The 20,420-nt window shown below is 33.4% G+C and overlaps 1 protein-coding gene across 1 annotated transcript in view; it reads left to right on the top strand.

Annotated features, from left to right (window-relative positions):
• LOC106639240 (glutamate receptor ionotropic, kainate 2) overlaps positions 1–20,420 on the top strand; it is a 1,100,929-nt gene that overhangs the window by 894,181 nt on the left and 186,328 nt on the right. Inside the window, exon 10 of the mRNA XM_089592472.1 lies at positions 16,535–16,733. Coding sequence (XP_089448598.1) covers positions 16,535–16,733 — 199 coding nt within the window. The remainder of the gene's footprint in view (positions 1–16,534; positions 16,734–20,420) is intronic.

The raw sequence follows: 20,420 nt of genomic DNA, 5'->3' as shown, positions 1-20,420 counted from the left end.
ACCATGCCCTGTCTCACGGTGCATGATAATGATGATTAGTCTTTAGATTGTTGAGTCATGACTAAGCGTTTGAGAAAATAAGTAATGCATTTATAGTAAAATAATTCGTTTTACAAATAGAGAGCTTAAGCTTTATTACCGTTGCACAATTTTGTTAAAAGATTAGTTGAAACTGATTATTCATGCAGAATAGATATGAAGATTAAAGAGCAGTCCATAAAATGACAAGTTCCTAATTTTGACGCTATAGTCAAACAAGAAAAGCGTTTAAAATGACATGGTAAACTTCTCCCTGACAGTATTCGTGCGGTATTTTGCAGACAATTTTACTGTGGTAAAACTTATAGCTTACTAGCGATAGTCGTAAACCCAAAAAGAGTTAAGTTCAAAAATGTGTACGTGCATTTGAAATCGCTACATCAACCAAAACACAAGTTCTTAAAAGAACTATTGGAGCCTATAAAAGGTGTGAAATACTTACCATTTATCGAACATAAAACCGTAGTCTTGCCTGATAATGCTTTACCACATTCTATAATGATTCTTAATGATATAGTTTGTGAAAAGCAAGATAATGTAAGAGCTTTTTTCTGCATGGGTGGACACAAAAATGTAGACTATTTCTATCTTTGCTAGTCATATGCTCAAGTCTCAAAGCATCTTGCGAAGAATCATGTTAATCTTCCAGTATTACTTCGTCAAGATAAAGTTAATTTGAAGCATGTGTATGATGATCATGTAAACTCAGACATGCCAAACATTCAAATTTATAATTTATGTTCTAATTGCTGGAATAATGATAAACATAAATTCATTGTTACAAACAAAAATAGGGAAATAAATAATGGTCGCTACAGAAAACGCTTTGATAATTTTGCCGTACATTAAGGACACACCTAGCACAATTTTTACAATATTTGGCAAGACATAAGATCATCATCATCTATGAAGAAGAGAAAAACGTTCTACGTCAGTTCGTAAAGGCATGACAGGTGGTTGAAGAAAAGTACAGACTGCTGAAGTTTGATAAAAATGAGGCTGAAAAAGTACTTAGTAAAACTTTCTAATAAATAACAGAACCTGTAATGAAAACTGTTGCCTTATCGAAAAAACACAAACACAATAGTAATAACTCTGTTCCTTACAACTATTTTTATAATAAAGACGATGAAGAAAGTAAGAATGTTGAAACAGTGAATAAACAAAAAAAAATAGAGAAGAATTCAGTGAAGGTAATTTCATTTGAGTCTGCCATAAGTAAAAGTAATGATAGTAATACAGATTTAAATAACACTGTTCAAGATAAATCTCTTAATTCTGTTGAAGTCAGTAAAAATTAATCAATTAATTCTTATTTACAAACACTTGATTAGAATCAAATAGATTGATGAAATTTAAAGTATGAAGTACGAAAAGAAAATGAGATGTACAAGCTTGCTGATTTGCGATAAGACTTTGAAAACAATCGTAACAAAATGAATGGCTTAAATTATCCAATGACACCTGGAATAATGGAAGTACTTTTTAAAAAGAATCCTAATGAATCTTTGTTGACACAGGAGTGACACAGGAATTAGTAAATCCTTTTCGCTTATAAATAGCTAAAAAGTTAGCAGGAAATACAAGTCATGACAATGAAATTATATCAATCGTTGAAGAGCTGCGTAAGGGAGGATATATACATTGATGCATGTAATCATTGCTTTAGTCTCAAAATAAGTGTCGATGTATTCGGTCGAAAATTGGGTAGGACCAGAAGTGGTGGCTGGGGTTCTCCTGTTATTGGATAAAAACTTACTGCAAATGGATAGTATGACTTAGATAATAAAAGACTGTGCAATGTTGGAACACCAGAATAGCTTTAAGATGCAGTAAATTCTGCTTACTTGGTTGGACTGGTTAACAAACTTGAATAAAAAGTAGGTAGCCTTAGAAATTTTATATGCAACTTGCAAAAAAAATTTTCATTCATTCAAACTGATTCAAAAAACTTAAACCTAGACAACTAATAGATGAAGAAAATTAATAAAGAACTCCACAATATATGGGTGTGGGTATGACCTAAGTACTGGCTATCGACTACTAGGCCAAGAAGGAGTTTGGCAGAGGGGACGACCGGGAGGTGTTTGTACGAAGACGTTGACCCCGATATCAGTGTGCCAATAGACATATATAGAGAGAGAGAAAGTGTTGAATTTGAGAGCGTGTGGAGGCAAATAAGAAGCATGAGCACACTGTAAAGACCGTCAAAGGGATTGTTTTCATTCATAGTTAGTGCCCCCTTTCGCTTTTTTAATTTCTTTTCAGGAGTGTTCAGCGTTCTCAAACCAGACACCCTTGGCAGACCTCTTAGAGGAGAGGTATGCAGTGGGTAGGGACAAGGTAAGTAAAGTTAGAGAAGAGAATTTACGAGAAGCTATGGGACAGCTGTTTATCTGGACGGCTGAAAAATCCCCGTTAAAAATTTTAGTGAAATGGTTGGGTTTTAACAACGTCCACAATTGCTAGATTGACAAGAATAAACTGTTAAAAAAATGTGTTTAGTTGAAAAGTTTTTTCAAATCTCTTTAGGAGCAAGAAAATGGATGTATTTAAACAAATTAATAAGCACTTTAATTATAAAAGTTAAACAATCAATTTTTTTCCTAATATTTACAATCTCATGCATAAGAGAATATTATATTTTTACCATTGAATACTACGAATAATTTGAATTTGTTCACTGCTTCCAATTATTCTTCGAAAAATTCTTCATTCTCTAAGAGTGCGGTACATATTTTGTTTGGTAGAAAAACTTGGAACATATCTGCCAGTTCAGCAACTATCTACATTCCATACTTGGTTTTCATTTTTTTAACTTATTAACTACGTTACTTTTTTTTGTTGGTGAAAAGTTATTGCTAGCAATTTTATCTAAAGCTGCGAGAGCCATCTGTAACACAACCAAAGAAGGAAGGAGCATTTAAGACAATGATGAAAGCAAAAATTATATAAATAATGTATGCAAGCGTGTCTGTTAACTAACCTTTAGATACATCGACATTTTTTGCTTAACAGTTCACTTGTAGAGACATGTACCAAAGAAGACTTGCTATAAAGCTTCTGTGGTCCAACTTAAGATCCATTCACACCCTCGGTTGCTAGAAGAATGAGCTCTGCTTGCTGCAACATCTCTAATTCTAGTGCTACCTCCTTCACTTTCCGCTGCTTATCTGCGGCGGCTTCTTCTTTCACTCTTAGCTGTTCATCTGCGCATACCCGTCAAATTTCTTCTTCTTCCATCTGATTGACTCCCCCCTCTATTGGCTCTTACCGATTGGCTGCTTTCATTGCTATTATGCTAAAATGACCCCACGGTAGAGTATCTGTGTGGCCCAGCCACAAATAACGTTTGTCGTCATGTGCACTTAAAGCAATTTTAGTTTCTTTTTCCGTTAAAAGCTGATGATGACGTTATTCAATATTTTTTTGCTCACGTGTTATACTAGTATTTACACAAACATGTACTATAGTCATCGAAAGTTATCGTAGCTTTCACAACGAAATTTTTAACACCTTTAGCTTTCTTCAGCGTATTTTGATCTTGTATCTTTATACTACACATTTTTCTCCTTAATCCCACAAATTCCAACATAATCTTTCCATCAAATTCATCCTTCATCAACCCAACAATTTTTTTGTTGACACTTGGTATATTTAATTCATTATCAGAACTATAGTCTGAAATATCGAATTCTCTAATATTTTCTCGCCTAAGATTTTAAATATTTTGGTTCGTTATTTCGTACACAAGACTATCAGTATCTGTGTATAAGAGTTTGCAATGATCATTCATTTTATTTCTCATAAAATCATAATGAAATTTATAAACAAGCGTCTTTGATAGATCCAACACCCTCAATCCCACATATATTGGTTTTTTAATGCATACATCAGTACGCAACAGTTGTATAGCTACCAACTCTGCATCACATATGTCACAACTATGAAAATTCAGTAGTGCAATGTAAGCCTCGACAGCTTATCTACCTTTCCACTAATGGACAAGATTAACATCAATGCGTTTGCGCTCATTTTCCATCGTTTTCCCATACACAGCATTGTTAAATAACTTAAACAACATCTTCTCCAACTCGTTCTTCGAATTTTGACGTTTTTTACTGTTTAAATCTATGTATTTTTTCAACCATAAACTTTGATTAAACTGTATTTCTCTGTGAATTTTTGTTATTTGGAGCCCGTGGCTCATAGCTTGCTTAAGTGCATGATAATGTATCACATAACGTTTTTTATTATACAGAGTAGTCATTAATCTTTTTTGTTGGGGTACATATGCAATGGGGTACAATCTGGGGGTACCATATGCTCAGCACAGAAAGGTAAGTCCTTATGAGCATTCTGAAGAGTTTTCGGATATTCCAGATCAACTTCTAGTATAGAACCAATTTCAGCATTATCTGCCACGTTTAAAATTTCTAAAGGGTTAATATTTTTCACCCATTTAAATCCTGCGTAAGGTAGTGGTTTAGTCATAGCTCAACCATACAAATTGTTAACATCATAATAAATTAAATATTTTTCATCCTTATTCGCTTGATAACCTTCTTTCACATAGGGGTTGTTGGCTTTGGCATATCAATTGAGACATTGGCTTATTCCACCTTGTGTGCCGCGCTCTATAAATGAAACTTGATCTATGTCTGTCAGCAATTTAAGTTTTACCTAAAATTCAAATGGTACATTTTGTTTAAGTATATTATTTAACTTTGTTAAAACTAATTAACAAGAATTCATTACCAACCTTTATATATTTTACCATAGCGTCCCAAGTTAGGCTGGGTTTTGTGTAATAATAAGCTGGATCTAGTTCTTATGTTTTGATACAGTTATTTCGAAAGTTTTCGAATACTTCAGCAAGCAGTAGTACATCAGTCTTTACATATAAGTCAGAATACTGCCCAAAAGTATGGATACGAAAAGTGTTTCAGATATTTTTTGCATGCTCGTACTCTTCATCAGTTATGGGTTTCGTATAAGCTGCTGCAAAAATTTTGTTTTGATAGAAGCTTATTCTCTTTTAATTTTTCAAAAGAAGTGTAATCATATGGGTATTTGCCTTTTCTTTTAAATAAGTCTATCTGCGCTATTGTATAATGATCATCATTAAAAAATACGTTTTCTAGTATTTTGAATTCGTTTAAGTATGATGATAATTTATTGAGAGATGAGGCCATAAATTTTAAGGAATCTATAAATCTTATATTAATATAAGTACTTTCTACAAATTTTGTTAATGAACTTAACTTTTCTTTTGTCAGTGGTAAAAGCTGAACTCAACCTAAAAAGCATTTAACGAGTTCTTTTATAATTGAATGTAAATCATACGGGCTAAGGTTATGGAATACAACTGGTGTCATTTTTGAGTCTTTGTAACTAATATAGCATTTGCTATGAGCAGAGTCTTGATACCTACAACAATGAAAACAAAAATTTTACAAGACTGATTTTGAAAACTGAATTAAAACTACAAAATAACACTTACTTTTCAGTGAGATGACAGTGATTTCAAACTTTTACGTCATCCAAGCTAAGAGGTTGGTTAAATCTATGACATTAAAATGCTTTGTCATATTTGATTTGTTCTTCAAGTGTCAAATCAATTGTTTTGATAAAATTTTTATACAGTTCTCCCAGTTTCAGAGCAAGAAGATAAAGAGCTAGAACAAACCGTTGACCAGGTGTTTCATCATTTTCTTCATATTCTCTGTAGCTTTTATTTTCTAATTTACTATCGTCATAACAACATTTGATAAAATATTTAATACTATATGCTTTGTGACATTAATAGGTACGGGCACTCTTAATAGTTTCTAGTTAACATTGAAAGTCTGTATATAACACGAAAGGTTATACCACGGTTCTTGTGTGTAAAATTTTTTTAATTTAAGTATATGCTCATTATTGTTCCTGTTTAGTAATGTTATTTTACTCTTGTTTAAGTTCTGACAAAGCTTCTAACTTTTGTTTTGATCAAAAATAGTGAAAGCAGCGATCACATGTATTTACTGTATGTTTATGTTGTGTTAAATGTTTGCGTACTAAGTAGAATAAATTCTTTATTTGAACATAGTGATATTTATAATGTACGTTAGAGCCATCATTATTATCTTCAACATAATTATCATCATCATCATCATCATCATCATCATCAATGTAGAAGCTTTGAACAAAAATAAAAGATTGACAGGATTATCTCTTTTGTTTACAGTTAAATGACTAGGAAAAATAGCATAAGTAGTGCCTTTTTTTTTTTTAAACATAAATTGACTAGGACCTCGTTTTGATTTTTAAATTTTGCAATTTCCTTAGGGTTCATAGAAAACTTGATACCATCAAAGTCTAATTCATTTTCAAATTGGACATAGTTAGAGAAACGATTTGATTTTTTTTGCGCTGATGTAACGCTGATAAAATAGCCCATTTAAAGCACTGATCGTATTTGTTTGTTACATTCATGCAAGCATTTTTTTTTTGTGTCGTCTGATAACTCTAAAAAGGAATTGCCTCGCATAGGGTTTAGTTTGTTAATATTTATAACCAAGTTGATAATTTAATGTAGAGACCTGACAGATTCTTTATCTTAAAAGTCATCAATTCTTTTGTCAATTGACTGTCTCATGTAAATATCAAACCACTCATTTATTCCAGTAGACAGGTAAGTCGTTTGTGGTTTTGTATGGAAATATTTAAAATATAAAACCTCGACATTATCTTTAACCTCTTCATATTCAGCTATCAACATGGTGTTTATTTTTAATGCTGAGTGTTCCTCGAGAGATCTTTTAATTCGTTGAACAAATTGAACTGCCACCTCCACTTCAAGCTCACTATCGGACAGAAGAACTTTTGGTTCAATGCTAAATATCTTTTTTGCTTCGGCTATCTCTAAATACTTATATAGTAGCTGTAAAACAATTTATGATAAGTCCACTGATGATTAAAACGTTTGTTTTTCTGATGTTGTTTAATTATTCTTCGAAGTAAGAATATTACTATAACCAATTGTTGTAAGACATGTGTCAACTAGTCTATAAATATCAAATACGTCAACCTCGATATTGATTATTTGTTGATACGATAGCCAAATGCAATAAGCTGCATCTTTAAAATGTTGACCATGAGTAATTTCGAAAAAAAGTTCCCTTGTCACACAACTATGCAAAAATGAGCTATTCTGGTGATTTCTTCCTTCTTTAAAAGTCTTTACGAATTTTGGGGAGGGGAGGGTACTATATGACATACTTTTAATATATTAAAAGTTAGTTTTAGCATGAGAAAATTTGGAAACAATTAGGAACTTTTCTTTTTTTTTTTTTTAAATTTATCATTTCGGGACAGAATAAAGCATCAATGGTTGATAACTAATTTTTATGGGATAAGCTGGAATTATGGCATTGTTTCTTATAAAAGAGGACTGAGAGTTTTTAAAAACAAGCTGGTTGACGCTAAAAAGGCGTTCGTTCAGGGTCTTAAGAAAAAAAATCATTTTTTATAGATAATAATGCCATGCAGGTGATATTACTTTCCAATATAAAATATGTAATAAGTGAGTTGCACTTATCTTCTTACTATACTTATCTTCTTTACTATTAAAAGTCACTAATATCAAGAAGTATTAATGTCTGGCCCAAGAAAACTTACCAAGGACTAATTGCCATGTCAATTCCACAGCTTCAGTATTAACTTTTTATGTGTTATAAGAAATATCCAGGCAATGGAAGATGCTGCAGGATAATATGTTAAATATTATGCACAAAGCAGTTTCTTGCAATTAAAATATACTTATATTTTCGGTACTAACTTACTATTTCAACTGTATTTTAAATAATTTTTTGTTCATTCTAGTTTTGTAGTGAAAACTTTTTTATCCCAAAAACCTTGTACACAACATAAGCATAAGCAAAAGTGTGAACGACTTATACAAAAAAACTTTCTGTAACTAAAGCATTGAAAACAGAGAGAGCAAGTTGCTGGTGGTTTTAAAATAATACGGCGCACGTGGATAAGAAAAACTGTGCAAGAGAGAGCTCCCTCTCCTAGAAAAAAAACTCAAACAGCCTGCCAATTGTACCAAGTAGTGCGTGCAGATAAAAAAAGCTGCACAAGAGAGAGCTTAATCTCCCATAAAACTTATGTGGCACGTGAAGAGAGAGAAGTACAACTGCAGAAAAGGAGAGGTGTGTCGAAGTTGCCACGCCTTTTGCAGCTCAGGTTCGTTGGAGTTGCCCTTGTATATCTACTCTTATATATTCGTTGCTATAAATGAACAATATACTCAACACGCCTACTAACATTTATACAAATACAACTTTTTAATTTAGCAAAATTGAACATACTTCTTAATTTTTTAAATTTTAACCTTTAAAGAGATTTCCTCAGAATATCAGCAATATAACTTTCTGATTCTACTTTTACTACGTCAGTAATGTCTTTTAAGAATATTTCCATAATGTCACGATAATGCACCCTAATATATCTTAAATTTTTTGTAAAATTTTCAAATTTCACAATGCTTGAAGCTCCTGAATTGTCTTCATGAATTTTTATCGGTTTATTTTAATTTAAACTTGAGAATGTGTACCAAATCTTTTATCAACTGTAATTTACTTACAGCTCCTAACAAAGCAACATACTCAGGTGAAGTCAAAGACTTTGTTACATTACTTTGTTTTCGCGTTTTCCAATAAACCAAATTATCTAAGATTCTTATAGCATAGCCCAAAATTGATTTTCTATCAAGACTGTCACCTGCCCACTTAGAATTAACAAATTAGTCTCGTACACCTGTATTATTATTTTTCTTGTACATTAGGTTCAAATCTCTTGTGAGGTACACGTATTTTGAAATTCTCATCGCATACTTCAAATGTGTTCCATTATAACAATTTTGAAATCAACATTAATAACCATCACTGTAACCTACATCAGGTCTCGTGTTATAACTAATATACAAAAGTTACTAATTAAATTTCTATATTTTAAATTATTTTCTACTTTTTCTGCTGGATCCAATTTTAAATAAACTCTTATCGAAGTATTATATAACCTTGCACTGTTGTGCTTCTACTTATTAGCCAAAGAATTAATATAGTTTTTCTGACATAAAACTATTTTATTATTTTTTCGTGCATCAATAATACTTTTTTTTTTTAAATCCTTTACTTTTCTCAAATATTTCATGCAAAATCTTTCTGACACTTCTTGTTAACAATATAAATAGTATTTTGACTTTTGTAGCCAATTAATAAAGCAGCAACAGAAAGAAGAGTAAATATTTTATCTTATCTATTTTAATCCTAAAAAATAAGCTGTTACTTATGTTTCTATTCTTGAATTTAAAACTTCTTATTGATTCATAAAAGCATTTGTACTAGGCTCTAGGACTTCCTCTCAAACCATACAATGCTTTTGGCAATCAACATACTTGATTACAATCTTTTTTTAAGCCTAGAGTTTGTTTTACTCACACTTTTGATTTAAGTTTACTATTTAAAAATGCAGTTTCAACATCCAACTGATCAATCATTAAACTTTAATGACAGTCATTAAATAAAAAAATTTTGAAAGCTTGCATCTTAGCTACAGGTAAGTATATATCTTTTAACATTTCTTCCTGTTGAAAACGTCTTTGAATTATTTAAGCTTTAAATTTATTTTTAATCTATTATAAAAAATCCATGTTTAATCTTAGACTTGCCTATCTTCTAGTTTATCTACTTATATTTAAGTATTATTACCATTTAAACGTTTAATTTCATTTTTCATCGGAACCTTCCAGTTAGCAGATTCAAAACTTTCTGCAGCTTCATTAAAACTTTTAGGATTTTCTATACTACAATGATTTGCGTAAATCGTATTATATACATAGTTTTCGTTAAATTTTTCTGGAGGCTTTGTGTTTCTTATTGGTCCATTTTTTATATTACTTTTAACATCTTCATGTTTTGCTACAATTTTCTTATTGTTTATTAGAACTTTATATCCTACGTTTTCATGACCTACAAGAATTCCTAAAACTGCTGTCCTATCCCACTTTAACCTTTATCTTTGTTCTGGCATGTGGACAAATACTCTACTTTTAAACATTTTTCAATGCCTCACATCAGGTTTAGTATCAAATAAGATTTTAAAAGATCTTTTCAATTTAGCAGTAGTTGCAAGGGTTCTGTTCTTCAAGTAGGTTGCCGCACATATGTGTAAGTCCCGATTTACGAAGATGGAATCAGGAGGAGATAAGGATTAATTAATCAACACTAGTGAGATGCAGTAAAACAACTGTAATATTTACAATATGTACAAATTAGCGGAGGCTTGTAATAAAGTTACACTAGACGAAATATTCAACTAACCTGAATCAATACAATTGCCGATAATAAATCTCTGTACACTGTCTCATAATAACGGAGCTCGCGACTCGGAGTCTTATTTCATACTGAATCTAACAATAAGGAGAACCAACGACAAAGCCAAGCTTTATGATTCACACAAGCTTACAAATGAGTGCTATTATATTTTTTAGCAGTACCATTCGATCAGTGCACATACGGTGGACATGCATCTAGACTTATTTCTTCTTCTTTTACTAAGTCAAACATTCTTTTATTTATATACCTTTTTTTATTGTCACATCTTAACTTTCAAATTCTTTTTACCTTTAAATTTTTAACTTCATTATTATACAAATCAAAATTATTGTAAACTTCATGTGTTTATTTAATTGGATATACTCTGACTATTTTGCTACCGTTGTCAATAGAAGTAAAGAAATATTTTTTGCTGTTTAATCCTGTAGTATTATTGGGATAATTCAGATCAGTATGTACTATTTTTAAAACTACCTTCATCTTTAATAATTAATACTTTCGGTCGTTACTTGATTAAGATTCAATTCCATATTAAAATCAAATGAAAAACAAGTTTATAAATAAATCTTCACAATTTATTATAAATTAAGAAGATTTATTAATAAACGCGTTTTTCATTTAATTTAAATACCTTCACCTTAAGTCTTGTATTTTAAAATGATAGACTGTGTATTTTATGTTTATATTGATAGCGCATTTTATATATTCTTTTTTTATTTCTTTCGGTAGACCTTCCACTACCTCATTCTTACATAAAACATTTAAAAATTTAAAATTGACATGCCCTTCAATACAATGCCTTTTTTATAAAAGCAATTTCATTATTATTTTCGGTACTTATAGTATTAACGGTAATCTTATAATCATTTTAAATTTCACTTTGAATTTTGTACAATTTATCAGTTTCAAACGTGATCGCAAGAAGAGTACTCTCAGTATAGTAAGTTTTCGCCGTTTTATTTTGACCAACAACTTTCTTTTTATCCATAACCTTTGATAAATTTAATTAATTTTTTTCCAATTTGTTTAACATTGTGTACACTAGACGTTTTAATTCTCACTTATTTATCGTAAACTTTAAAATAATTTTCAATTGTTTTTAGTTTACTCACTTTTAAACTTCTACCGTCTCCTATATTTATGTTTACTTAAGATTTTAATTTAATTAAATTGACGATTACATAATCCCTATTTACCACATGATTAGTACAACCGCTATCTCAAAGTTAGTCTAAGCCTTTACTTTTCGTTTTACTCTGCATTGCAGTAGACTCGATGATCTTCACAGAAAAGGCTCTGAATGAGCTGTCACCATGCTGCCCCGTTTCTTGCTGCGACGCGTAGCCTCTGCTTCGTTGTCTGCTTAAAGCTCTGCCTTTGCATCTGCCTCTTGATGCTCCTTGCTACATGTTGTTTCCATGACATTGTTAGCGTCGACTCCTCTGTGCTCGGCCACCACATCCAGCATTGCTTATGTTCAGGCAGTCTTTCTTAAAATGCACAGTTTCACAGAAGCCATTGCACGTTTTTCCTTGTCTCTTATGACCTTTCAATTTTGACACGAAACCGTTTAGTTTTACACTTGTATTAGCACTTTTAAAATTGTTTTTTTTCTTCAACATTTCAATTTTGTCAGTTACAAAACTAACTGTTTGTTCTTTCAGTTTTATCATAGGTATAAAATTACTAATATCACTGTACGATTCCGGTAATGTTCTCAATAAACAATTTAACTTTTCGTTTTTACTCACAGTAGCACCATCTGCTTTCAAAATGTTTACTAATTTTTTAAATTCTCAAATAAAAACTGATGATTCTTGAGAATCCTTCAACATGATGTTCTCCACCTTATCCTGGCATGTTATCTGCAATGCTGTTAATTTCTTTAAATACATAACATTAAACTTTTTTTTATAATCTTGAATGCCGTGTCTGAATCACCGACCAATGAGAGCTGCTTATTTCAAATAGCACTGTAAATATAATTCATGGCCTTAAACTCGTTTTTGGCCCATTCGTCTTCTTTGTTCATCGATACTTTTTCTGTTTTTACCACTGTTGCACATTTCTTGAACTTTAAAAACATCGTGATATTTTCCTTCCAGTGTGCATAATCTTAGACATCAAACACAGGTATAAAAATTTCCATCATTTTAAAATTGCTCATTTTCTCTCTTGATCTTTCAAGATTTTTCGATTCTTCTCTCTTCTTGAATATTTACTCTTTCAATACTAGAACGTCTTTGATCACATTTACAAAACTTTTTCTTAAGCTTCTCGGTGTTGGATTGACACTTATCTTATCTGTGAAATCTTGTCTATAGTCACTTCAGTTTTAAGACTTGAAGGGGACACGTGAATAACAACGGAACGTTTTTGCAACAACTCTTTTCTGATTTCACAGTGTTAGATTTACACTTTCATCACATGTAAACACCAGGCTGCTACCATGTTAATATAATGAGGAAGTTATTTCGTGCATTGAGAAGTTAGCACACTCTAATTTAAAAAAATATGTATTCCATAAGAGAAATAACTTGAACAAAAAGTGCCAAGCCAGTCACTCTTAAATGCACACAACCGCATGCTTCAACAGACGGATGAGATCTCTGCTTCTTCCGCGTTTAAACGCCAAGCATCCGAATATATCGTACAATTATAATTTTTCAGGAATAGTTCGCCTAGTTCATCTATCATACATATACTTATAAATACATTGGCACAAATATACAATTTACTCAACAGTTCGTTTTTTCTCTGCTAAATTGACTGCTATAATTTTGTGAGCTGTGTCTTCAAGGCTTTGATCCATGTATAGGTAATGGTTTTATGAGTTATTTTATTATCAATTGTTAATTGATTTTAGTCAAATTGTAAAGAAGATCAGCATTGACATTTCGTACATGCAAAAAGTTAAGTCTTCATAAACATTTTTCTATGTATGTATGGTTGTCTGAAATATGTACTCACGTTAGCATCAGTTTTAAGAGCACCAGGAAAAATTTGGTGAAAGATAGAGTACCTTTACCTTAGGGAACGGCTCCCTAGAGCCCCATTAATATGTATAAGTAGGTCCTACCTTTGCAACCTATCTGAAACCAACCAAATTAGCAGCATATCCCAGTTAAATTTTCAATCAGAAGGTTTCGTTAAGTATATAACTTAGACACATTGTTGTCGAGTATGGTGTCATGCATATTTATTGTATTGAACTTTTTGTCTAGACTGTCAAGTATCGTTCCTATGGTACAACTCATGTTTACCAATTCCTCGTTTTATTTTTCATTGTATAGGTAAGTGCTTATCAACAGTCACGATGGGACTTCACAAATTTTACTTGTCCACGAACACATACAACTCACCATTTTACCGCTTCTTTTATTTTTTATTCCTTGTAGAATCCATCTCAACTTCTCTTCATGACACTTTTGCGTTAAGCTGTGATTTAGGAGTACCTCAACTCGCTTATGACTTTTAAAAATTCCCTTCGATAATGTTCGGAAATATAATTTTTTATTACCTCTAGATATAACTATAAACTTTTTTAACACGCCGTGCGTGGGGACCTCGATTATGAGCCATCTAATGTGGCTCTAAAGACCTCGATTTATACACGCGACTCACAACTCATGCTGCGCACTCGTGAGAGTAAGTAAATAAGACGTCCAATGACAGTTGGCAAATAATTTAAAACAATATCCAATGGTAGTACTGTCATATTTTGTATTTATTCAAAAACAGAACATTGTTTTGTTTGGACATGGTCCTGGACCTTTTCATGTACAAAAACCTGTAAGTAACAAAAATTAAACACAGACATAAGATTTTCAAAGAACCCAGTATTGTTATGTTACCATATTAGTTTTAACAGATTTTTGCCTAGTCTAGTTCACACACACGCACACACACACTTAAGCACAAATGTTATGAATTCTTGAGAACAAAAGGTAAGTTATAAATTTACACTTATACCATTGCTATAAAGCATAAATCTGTTAATAGAAATAACCTTGTAGTACATTGCTATTATTATTTATAGTGTGATAATGCAGGCACACATGATTTTGCGTTACATAAGAAATCTTAAACCTTGTTATATGACAATCTTAAAATAAGTCATACGCTATCAATGATTATATTAAATTAATTAAAATCGATATTTGATTCACATAATTTGATCAAGTACAATTTGTGTAAGTAAATGCATTTGTTATTGGACTCCAGTCTTGGACAATACTATGTACATTTTTTAAATGATAAGTTTTCTCATTAGGGCTAAAAAATACTATAGCCATATCAAGCTTTGTACGGATTCTTAAAAAATTAATAGAACACATTGACCCCAACCCAGATATTAAAGGTCTATACATCTCCAGTTAAAAGAATTTTCTTTTTCTCCCACTTTATAATAGCACCTGATAATACTGACAACTTTCACTGTCAGTGTTGTGCAGACGGTGTACATTGCGAAAATAAGCTACCATACATGTATAACTAAAAAAATAGAGTTGTCTGCAGTGATGTGTACAGTTCATACACAACGATACAATAAAAAAAGTATTGCAAGAAAGTCTTTTAAGGTGCGATAATAAACTTTTGTTTTAAGTTGCAAAACTCAACTATAGCAGAGAGCTTGTATCAAATATTAACAAAAATTTAAGGTAAAAGTACTAGTTACTAGCCACTTAGTAGATGTTATAAAAAGAACCCCAAACATTCTAAACAGCTTTTAAGACTTTAACTTTTGTTATATATCATTTAAAAGCTAAGAATCTATTTTAAACTATACGATAAATAGAAGTCGTATGTACGACCGTAGACAAAAATTTTCTATAATCATCTGAGTATGTCAGATGCTTTAATACATGGCTACTGAAAAAAAAGTTGCTTTTGAGGCCCAAAATAAGAAGCCGGTAACTGGCCACCCCATGCTAAGCCTGTACATAACTTGAGGTGGCCAGCTACTTGTACTCGCCAAAAGTGACGTTATGTACACACTTTATGTACAGGTACTCTAGTACTTAGCCACTATTTCTTAAAAATTGCTCTTTTAAGTCTTGAGCTTAAAAAACTTACTTTATTGTATTTTAAAATAAATTATTGATAAGCTCATACAGTAACATAATCCTGTCAGGGATAAGTATTGAAGTTAATTCTTAAAATTCGTGAAATGATGTTGGTAGCCGGGTGCTGGTGGCCGACAGCCGACAGTGCCTTTACCTTAATAACGGCAAAAGATTAAAGACACAGAGAATATACTTAAAAAAAATTCATTACATTTTTAGTACAGTTTAAATTGAAACACTTACATGTCATTTCATCCAAATTAAGTTTGGGAAACATATTTTAAAAAGTGACACAGACTTACTCACCACTGGCTTCTTTTTTCCTGTGTTGGTAATACTCCAAAGAAAAAGCTTAAAAATAACACATTAAGATTATGTTTTAAAGTATTTGCTGCATAATATCAGTTATAAAAAATGTTAGAATCTTGCACAACACCAAACTGGTAATAACGAACATGCAGGCAGTTATTAGGATCTACTCCTGAAATGAAACAGAGTGAAGATATTAGAAACATTCCACACTTTAAATATTAGAAAGGTATGCATTTAACATGACATTTGTTGAAAATTAAGTTGAGTTAAAAAATTTTTTAATAAGACAAGAATTTTGAAGTTAGGTTATACAGAATTATACAATGGTTATCTTATAGTCCAGGTTTACGGAAAGCGTTGGCATCCTTTCACGAATAATTTCGATTAGTTAATAAATATGAACTGTTTAATATTAGTTTTTACTTATAAAAATACACATTTTCATCTATAATCCACAGCATTAAAAGTTAATCAATTATTACTTATAGATAACTAGAAAAAAAAATTAAACGATGTCTTATCTTTTTTCATTATAAAATTATGAAGACTGCTGAAAGTAAAACACTTAATTAATTTCAAAGGTAATCGGTTTCCTACTAATTGAGATGATAATCAGTTCTACATGAAAAATATTTGAGTAATACCAATAAGGTTTTGCTTATTTTCTGAAATGATTCAAAGATATTAGTCCTGTTCTATGTTTTAATAAAAAATCATAACAATCTTTTATAGAGGTAATAGTACAAGAATGCTTGCTGGTTGCTGGTGGTTCTTTTGTTTAATCATGGTGTCTTCATACACAGCCAATTTAGCAGCTTTTCTTACTGTTGAGACTGTAGAAAGACCAATAAAAAACGCTGAAGACCTAGCAGGTCAAGATGTAATAAAGTATGGTGCCAAAAAAGGAGGGTCAACATTAGGCTTTTTTAAGGTAAGAATTACAAACAAAATTTTTTCACGGATCAACTAGTTTAATACAAAAAATAAGTTTAGCTAAGTCACTGTAATTCTGTTGAGCACAGAATCTTGTTATTTTTAATAAGTAAGAATACTTTACTAATGTTACGTTTAAATTGTTTGTATCCAAATACTTACAGAAAATCAGTTTAGGGCGAATTTCGTAAAAATATAAAAGAAAAATAACCCAGCATATGAGAGAAAAACTAAAAATTGTTTCAGTTAATTTACTTTTTTGTTTGCTACAAATATACAATACCGAAAAATTCTTGAATATTTTTCGTCCCTAATATTCTATACCTAAAGGATATCTTATACAAAATACTTCAATGTAACTAAAGAAATAAGACCAAACAAATCAATTAGAGAACAAAATCATTCAGAGACACTACTGCACAATGTTATAAGTAAAGAAAAATTCTTTGTTATTAAAAAAAGTATGGTTAAGAACATAAAAAGACTAACACTTACCAATTAAAAATAACGGAAAATGTATGTTACATGTTTGTACAACTCTTCCATTTTACAAAACTGTTGCAACCTCTAGCACTCGTATAACGACGACAACTATTACTACTACTATTACTACCTCTACTACTACTACTACTACTACTAATTCTACTACTACTACTACTACTACTACTACAACAACTACTACTACTACTACTTCTACTCCTGGGTGGGGTTTTCGCTAGTTTCTCCATACCGGCCGCTTCCCTGGGTGGCGGATAGGGGCATCCTCTTAAGATATGAGGTGACGATGGGCAGCTGGGATGGCTCTCCGTGATGGTGGTTAGGGGCGTGGATTGGGAGGCGTGTGTATCTGCAACGGTGTGGACGGGAGACTAGTGCCCTATGTCTCCATTGGTGTGGATGCATAGGCCGGCTCTGCTTGTGCTTCTTGTTCTTCGTTTTTTGCTGCTTCCGTGGGTGGCACTCCATTGCTTGATGCGGGCCAACAAAAACTAGCACCCGTCAAGTATAAAAGTAAGCATTGGTTAAAACTTTCTTCTCAGATACCTGCATCATACACTCTCACTAAACAAATACAGGGACACTTACGGATTGTTCTGAGTTGCGTGTGGCGGGTCCTTTTCCGGGCTTGCGTTGGAAGCCTGGCAGTGTGTAAAGCCAGACGATAAGGCCCAGGTAAGTCTGGGTAACCACATCTGATATGGCTGTACGCCTCATAAACAAAAAAGACGTGGTGGGCCGACTAATCAAGGCTTACTACCACTGAGGAGGCTATATGGTGGCACCTTAGTGCCTTACGCCAGCCCGTTTTGTTGGGTTGTCTGCGTGGTCTCGGGACTGTTCACCTGTTGCTCGTCTCGCTGGGATAACCATTGTGTACTAACAAATACATACATTACACACGAACACCCTTCTTACACTGGTTACTCAACGCCAGGGCAGTCTCCGTAAGTGGGACTGAGTAAAGTGGCAACTCTCGGCCGGCCCGAGCAAGTAGCGGTTTTCTCTGGTAACAGAGAGGGCTGCTGCCCTGGTTTTAACCCTTTCCGAATACTTATTTCTAGAAAAAAAGGTAGTGCTGGCCTTCGCGGGTCAGTAAGATAATAAAAAAGATGCCAATATGAAAAACGTCGATGCAAAACAAATACCCCAGGCGGTAACCTCTCTAAGGGAATCCACCGGCAGTTCTGATCCGGTGAAAGCCCGAGTGACTGACGCAGGCCCCACAGATTCTGGGGGGGGAGGGTACAAAGACGTGTCTCATGGTCAACAGAGACTTCTAAATGTTCTATGGCCTTTACTTACAGACAAAGGACAATGAGGGAGCCTGTCGAGTATAAGCACTAACGACCCTGAGGACAGCAATGTGTCGGTATTTAGCCACCAGACCCAGATTGAGCTTGCTTTTTTAGAAGACAGTGTCACTAGGCTCAAAGTAAAGTGACAGCAAGTTGCTGATAAAGTTCAATCAGCAACAAATGACATTACAGAGACGCTACAACTAATTAATGATAAGTACGGCAACACAGCATACGCTGTTAAAAATAGACTCAAAGTGGCGCTTAAGCATCTCCAAGAGGCAGAGGTGCTAAGAAAAGGCTATCTTATTAAAGAAGATTCGTATACCAACGCTTAAAAGTCGTCATTTGAATCTCTGCAGTGGAGCGAAAAAAGGCAAGATAATCTCTGACGGCATTTACAGAAACGAACACTTAACACTGCCGTAAAGAAAAAAAAACAAAGTAAGAGAAACAGGAGCCCATCAAACAGCCCTGAGAAACGCCAGCAGGCTATGTCTCTAAAAAAAAAGAAAACAGGCAGTGGCAAACAAGAAGAAATTCCACTGAATAACAAAACAAGCCAGAAGTAAAGAGTTAATGCCACAACAACAGTAGTAGTGAAGATGGCTGAAGGACAGACCCTTGCAATGGTGCTGAAGACTATAAAGGCGATCTTTGACCCCTATAAGGCTAAAGTGGCAGTCTAAAGTGTTGTCACTACAAAAAAAATAGACATACTTATTAAAGCCAAAGGTGTAGAGAATGCTACTGCATTCTCACAGCGAATCGAAAATTTGGTAGCCGGACAGGGTACTGTTAAAATGAGCAACAAAAAGGGACATTAGAGGTCCGAGACCTGGATGCCATTGAAGAGGAAGATAAGGTCAAAGAGGCCTTTGCTAAGACTGTCGGACATTAGAGCCAGAAGCCAGAAGTTGCTTTCTTAAAGCCTAATGCCAGAGAACAGAGGCTGGCTTTAATAAAGGTGGACGAAGAATCTGCCAGACAAGAAGAAAAGGAAGGCAGGTTACGAGTTGGCTTTGTAAGCTGCCGAATTCGAAAAAGAATTAAAGTAACAAGAGGTTACAAATGCCTGGGATATGGACACGTCTCGAGCAACTGTGAGAACAAAAACAAATTCAAGCTTTGCTTCCGGTGAAGAAGCTTAAACCACTAAAAGAAAAAGTGTCCAGGCCCAGCACGGTGCTTTCTTTGAACAACAACGAACGACAAGCACGAAGCAGGCAGTGGGAGCTGCTTATCATTCAGAAGAGCCCTGAAAAAGGCCAGAAATAAGGCCTTAGCAGGATCAGAATAAGGCAAAAAGGCCTTGAGTTGAAAGACAGGCTCATGTGGACCCATGCTGCGCTGGGTACTTTTTACCTATCAGCAAGGGAAAGCATTAGGCTTATAGTTGTGCTGGATAAGTAGGTGGCCTACTATAAAGCGCTTGACGAGGTGCTGGTCCTCAGGGACCCCGAGTCCTTCTTAGGACTTGAGAGCATAAGCACCTCTAGCAAATGGTGGTGAGTTAGCTCGTTAATGCTGTGAGACGTGATGGTCTCCCTCGTGGCTCCACCCTGAAGTAATGCTTACGCGGTTCTGGAGTTGATCAAAAGCTACGCGGCATGGGGGGGGGGGTTTCGTGAGTATGGGTGGTCTAATAAAAAAAATTCTCTGAGTCCCACACTACCGCTGTTCCTGTAGTGTGCCTCAATGCATTTTCCCTCCCTCCACAAAGAAAAAAAAAAAAAAAAAAAAAGACTACTTTTACTATTACTACTACTACTACTACGACTTTTTCTACTACTTCTTGTCTTGGAGTAGTGGCAACCATGACAGGTCTTGATGAATCTCCACCGTGTCGTGTATAGAAGTAAGGGGTGGTTTCAACATTCTTTTTAGAA

The sequence above is a fragment of the Copidosoma floridanum genome, unplaced genomic scaffold (assembly GCF_036245765.1).
Source record: "Copidosoma floridanum isolate Cflo_tuat_1 unplaced genomic scaffold, Cflo_Japanese_pri ptg000017l, whole genome shotgun sequence".
Taxonomy (NCBI): Eukaryota; Metazoa; Arthropoda; class Insecta; order Hymenoptera; family Encyrtidae; genus Copidosoma; species Copidosoma floridanum.
This window is presented reverse-complemented; position numbering and strand designations above follow the sequence as displayed.